This window comes from Nanorana parkeri, unplaced genomic scaffold (genome assembly GCF_000935625.1).
Source record: "Nanorana parkeri isolate BGI_ZX_2015 unplaced genomic scaffold, ASM93562v1 scaffold4683, whole genome shotgun sequence".
In the NCBI taxonomy this organism is placed as follows: Eukaryota; Metazoa; Chordata; class Amphibia; order Anura; family Dicroglossidae; genus Nanorana; species Nanorana parkeri.
Window position 1 is genome coordinate 7,036 of NW_017310945.1, and position 4,254 is coordinate 11,289.

General features: G+C 47.1%; 1 protein-coding gene across 1 annotated transcript; it reads right to left on the reverse strand.

Moving 5' to 3' along the window:
• Nucleotides 1–320: 320 nt before the first annotated feature.
• On the reverse strand, nt 321–3,381 carry LOC108803989 (zinc finger protein OZF-like). Its single transcript, XM_018575763.1, has 4 exons — nt 3,292–3,381; nt 2,765–2,906; nt 2,055–2,228; nt 321–1,494 (listed from the first exon to the last, which is right to left on the reverse strand). The coding sequence occupies exons 1-4, from the start codon at nt 3,379–3,381 to the stop codon at nt 359–361; spliced, it is 1,542 nt and encodes a 513-aa protein (XP_018431265.1). The 3' UTR covers nt 321–358.
• Nucleotides 3,382–4,254: the final 873 nt, after the last annotated feature.

A 4,254-nucleotide genomic window follows, 5' to 3' on the forward strand; every position in this document is an offset into this window, starting at 1 on the left:
ACATTTCCCAAACTCTCAAAACAAATAAAGATGTGAATCCACTGGTATGTACGAAGTGAATTCCACTCCTTGAAACTTTTCCCACACTCTCAACATGCGAAAGGAGGCTCACCGGTGTGAATTCTCTGGTGCATAAAAAGGCTGTTTTTTTTCGGTGAAACATTTCCCCAACTGATTATCAGTAAGGATTCTCTCCCATGTGAATCCTCTGATGTGTACAAAGTGAATTTCTCTGCTTCAAACATTTCCCACATTGTGAACATAAAAAATGGCGGTCACTCGTTTGAAATTTCTTGCGTAGAAGAAGGTATCCCTTCTATGTGAAACAGCTCCCGCATTCAGAACATGAAAAAGGGCTTCAACTGGTGTGAGTTCTCAAGTGTATAAGAAGGTTTACTTTCTTAGTGAAACATTTCCCGCACTCTGAACACGAATAGGGACGCTCACCCGTGTGACTTCTCTGGTGAGTAACAAGGTGTCCTTTCTGAGTAAAACTTTTCCCACACTCTGAACATGAAAAAGACCGCTCCCCAGTATGAGTTCTCTGGTGTAACAAAAGGTTTCTTTGCGTAATGAAAGAATGCCAGCATTCCGAACATGAAAAAGGACGCTCACCCGTGTGAGTCCTCTGGTGTATAAGAAGGTGTTGTTTCTTAGTGAAACATTTCCCGCATTCCGAACACGAAAAAGGACGCTCACCCGTGTGGATTCTCTGGTGTGTAAGAAGGTTGCCTTTCTTAGTGAAACTTTTCCCGCACTCTGAACATGAAAATGGCCGCTCACCCGTGTGACTTCTCTGGTGAGTAACAAGGTTTTCTTTCTGTGTGAAACTTTTCCCGCAAACCGAACACGAAAAAGGACGCTCCCCCGTGTGCGTTCTCTGGTGTATGAGAAGGTTGTCTTTCTTAGTGAAACTTTTCCCACACTCTGAGCATGAAAAAGGACGCTCGCCTGTGTGAATTCTTTGGTGCAACAGAAGGTTTCCTTGCATATTGAAAGATTTCCCGCACTCCGAACACGAGAAGGGGCGCTCACCCGTGTGAATTCTCTGGTGTATAAAGAGGTTTTGTTTCTTGGGGAAACTTTTTCCACACTCTAAACAGGAATAGGGGCGCTCACCCGAGGGAGTTCTCTGCCATTTAGGCGGTGCTTTGTTTTTGGCGTGGGATTCCTTCAAATCCAAACATGACAATGATCGCTCTACTGGGTGACCTCCATCGGGTAAAGAAGGTTCCTCGGGGTTAGATGGATCTGTTGATCTCTCTGCACTCTGAGATCTCAGATGGAGGTGTGATGTCATGGGATGGGAGGGATCAGAAGGTTCCTCAGGATTAGAGGGATCCATTGATGTCTCTGAATGGGAAGGTCGGTGATGTCTGTTATGAGGAATGGGATTCGCTCCCGGAGAACGTTGTGTGATGTCATCATCTTCTGTCTTCACATCTGGAGGTAACATTGGATCTCCCTCCGAGGAATTCAGAACAAAACGTCCATCTGTAAGAAAGTACAAAATTCAGAACATTTCCCACTCTTGTGTTCCGGAGTCATAGACGTTGGTGGAGCTCCAAGAAGACCCTCAGAGCTCTGCCATGGAATTGTGTGCGACTATCACCACCGACCTATGACCCCCAATCCAGATACAGGATCCACCACACCCAAACCTCACCGAGGACCAGAACTTCTACACTGATGTCATTGTAACTGTGAGAATGGAGATGGACCTTCCCCCACCTCAATTCTAGGAGTCCTACTGAAGACCAGAGATGGACCTTCATATGGTGTACAGTATCTCCTCCTCATTTGTTGGTCACATGACGTTATATTGGGGAATGGAGATGGACCTTCATATGGTGTACAGTGTCTCCTCCTCATTTGTTGGTCACATGACATTATATTGAGGAATGGAGATGGACCTTCATATGGTGTACAGTATCTCCTCATTTGTTGGTCACATGACGTTATATTGAGGGATGGAGATGGACCTTCATATGGTGGACAGTATCTCCTCCTCATTTGTTGGTCACATGACGTTATATGGAGTGTCTATGACTCACCTGTGCTGATATATAAGGAAGGATCCTCCTCTTTAAGAGTCACCACCATCCCAGCCTCTTCCGTAATCTTTTGATCGCCCCTCATAGAAGTCTCTTCTTCCACTTTAACCTCAATGTTCATGTCCATCAGTTCTTCACGCTGGAATGGCCACAAAGAAACAGAAATCATATTTGCTTTTTTTTAATGAAGAAAGTCTTTGAAGTTCCCGGTGCTCAACTCCAACTACCTGTATACGGCGCGCGTAGTTGTGGTCTTCCTGGGTGGGATCCCGGGAATACAGGGGGCGGGGACATCGCTCATGGTGGGGGATGGTGAGATCTTCCTGGGTGGAGTCCTGGGAATACAGGGGGCGGGGACATCTCTCTGGTGGGTTCCTCTTACTGGATCCATCTGTAGGAAACACACACACTGACTGATACATTGTTTCTATGTGTGTATCAGATGATGGGGGATGTAGGCGGAGCCTCCGTACTGCTCTCTCCTCTTACCCGGTGATGTGAGGGGCGGGGCATTCTCCATCATGACACCATTTCACCCTCTTCCATGGACTGATCACCCCTCACATATGTCTCTCTGGGTGTAGATCTACCATTTATAGTCCAGTCTCATGTCACCGGAGGTCGGGAAGGTCTCCTGACTCTCCATTGTTTTCATTCTATCTCCATATTGTATACATGTAAAATGTGAAGAGTTTCTGCTCATGACTCACCTGAGCTGATACCTGGAGAAGGTTCCTCCTCTTTAATCTTCACCATAATCACGTCCTCCTCCGTAGACTGCTGACCGCCCGTCACATACGGCTCCTCCTCTTCTTTTTTCACCTCAACTTTGATATCAATCAGCTCTTCACCCTAAAACCACAAAATGATAAAGACCAACATCCTCAGAACATGACCACCAACACCTGGAGACCTCAGAGATGGTTATCTCATACAGTATGGAGTCATTTTGAGGCTGGAGATGCTCCAACTTGACCTAATTGATCATGGTGGGGGATGGTGAGATCTTTCCGTGTGGAATTCCGGGAATACAGAGGACGGGGACATCTCTCTGCATTCCCTGGAGACCTCAGAGATGATTATCTCATAGGTTATGGAGTCATCTTTATGTTGGAGATGATCCAACTCCACCGACCTGATCATGGTGAGGGACGTCTTCCTGGGTGGAATCCCGGGAGTACAGAGGACGGGGACATCTCTCTGGTGGGTTCCTCTTCCTAGGAAGCTTCAACATAACATCCTTGTGGAGGTCCATGTGCCCTCCCGAAAGTTCCATCATCCCACCACGCTCCTCATCCTTCTTTTTCAACTCTTCGATGTTGTTCATCTCTCTTGCAGGACTTTCTGTCTTTGCCGTATATATAATGTCTTATCTTATGCTTACATCACTTCCTGTGTATTGCTTCGCTTCCTATGTTTATATCGCTTCTTGTTCTTACATCACTTCCTGCCCTTTTGTCACTTCCTGTCTGAGCCTTCTACGCACAGCACGTCAGAGGGCCATCTTGTGGTGATTGTTATGCCGTCATCCTCCGTTATGTGTTATCATTTCGTCCTCCGTCTTGTGGCTCACTCTTCCGTCATGTTGTCTACGTCATGACGCACGACTACAAAATCATATTTGCATCTTTTTTGAAGGCCCCGATCCATAATTTCGTACCCCCCGGGTGTGACGTGACGCCGTCGTCCTGTGACTGGCCGGTGGGAGGAGCAGCCGCAGCAGACGTGGAAATTGTACCCTTGAAGAAACTGAAGGCGAAGCCCTCAACTTGGTACAAATGGGCCGGAGACGCATCAGGCCCAATTGGACCCGGACCCCCAACAGATACTAGTATCGGTGCCGATACTGAGTATTTGGGCAAGTACTTGTCCTCACCCAAATTATTATTCAGGATTTATATAGCGCCAACAGTTTGCGCAGCGCTTTACAATATAATGAAGACATTACAATCACAATACAATTTAAGACAAGATGGTAAGGAGGGCCCCGCCCCCGAGGGCTTACACTCTAAAAGGGGAGGGGCCAGTGATACATGAGGAGGGAGCTGCGCGGGGATGATTGTTTGAGAACGTGATGGTTCAATGGTTAGGGTGAGGAGGGATCGGCTTCCCTGAAGAGATGAGTCTTAAGGGATCGTCTAAAGGCATCTGTGTGGGAAATAGACGGACAGGTTGGGGTAGAGTTCCAGAGGATGGGAGA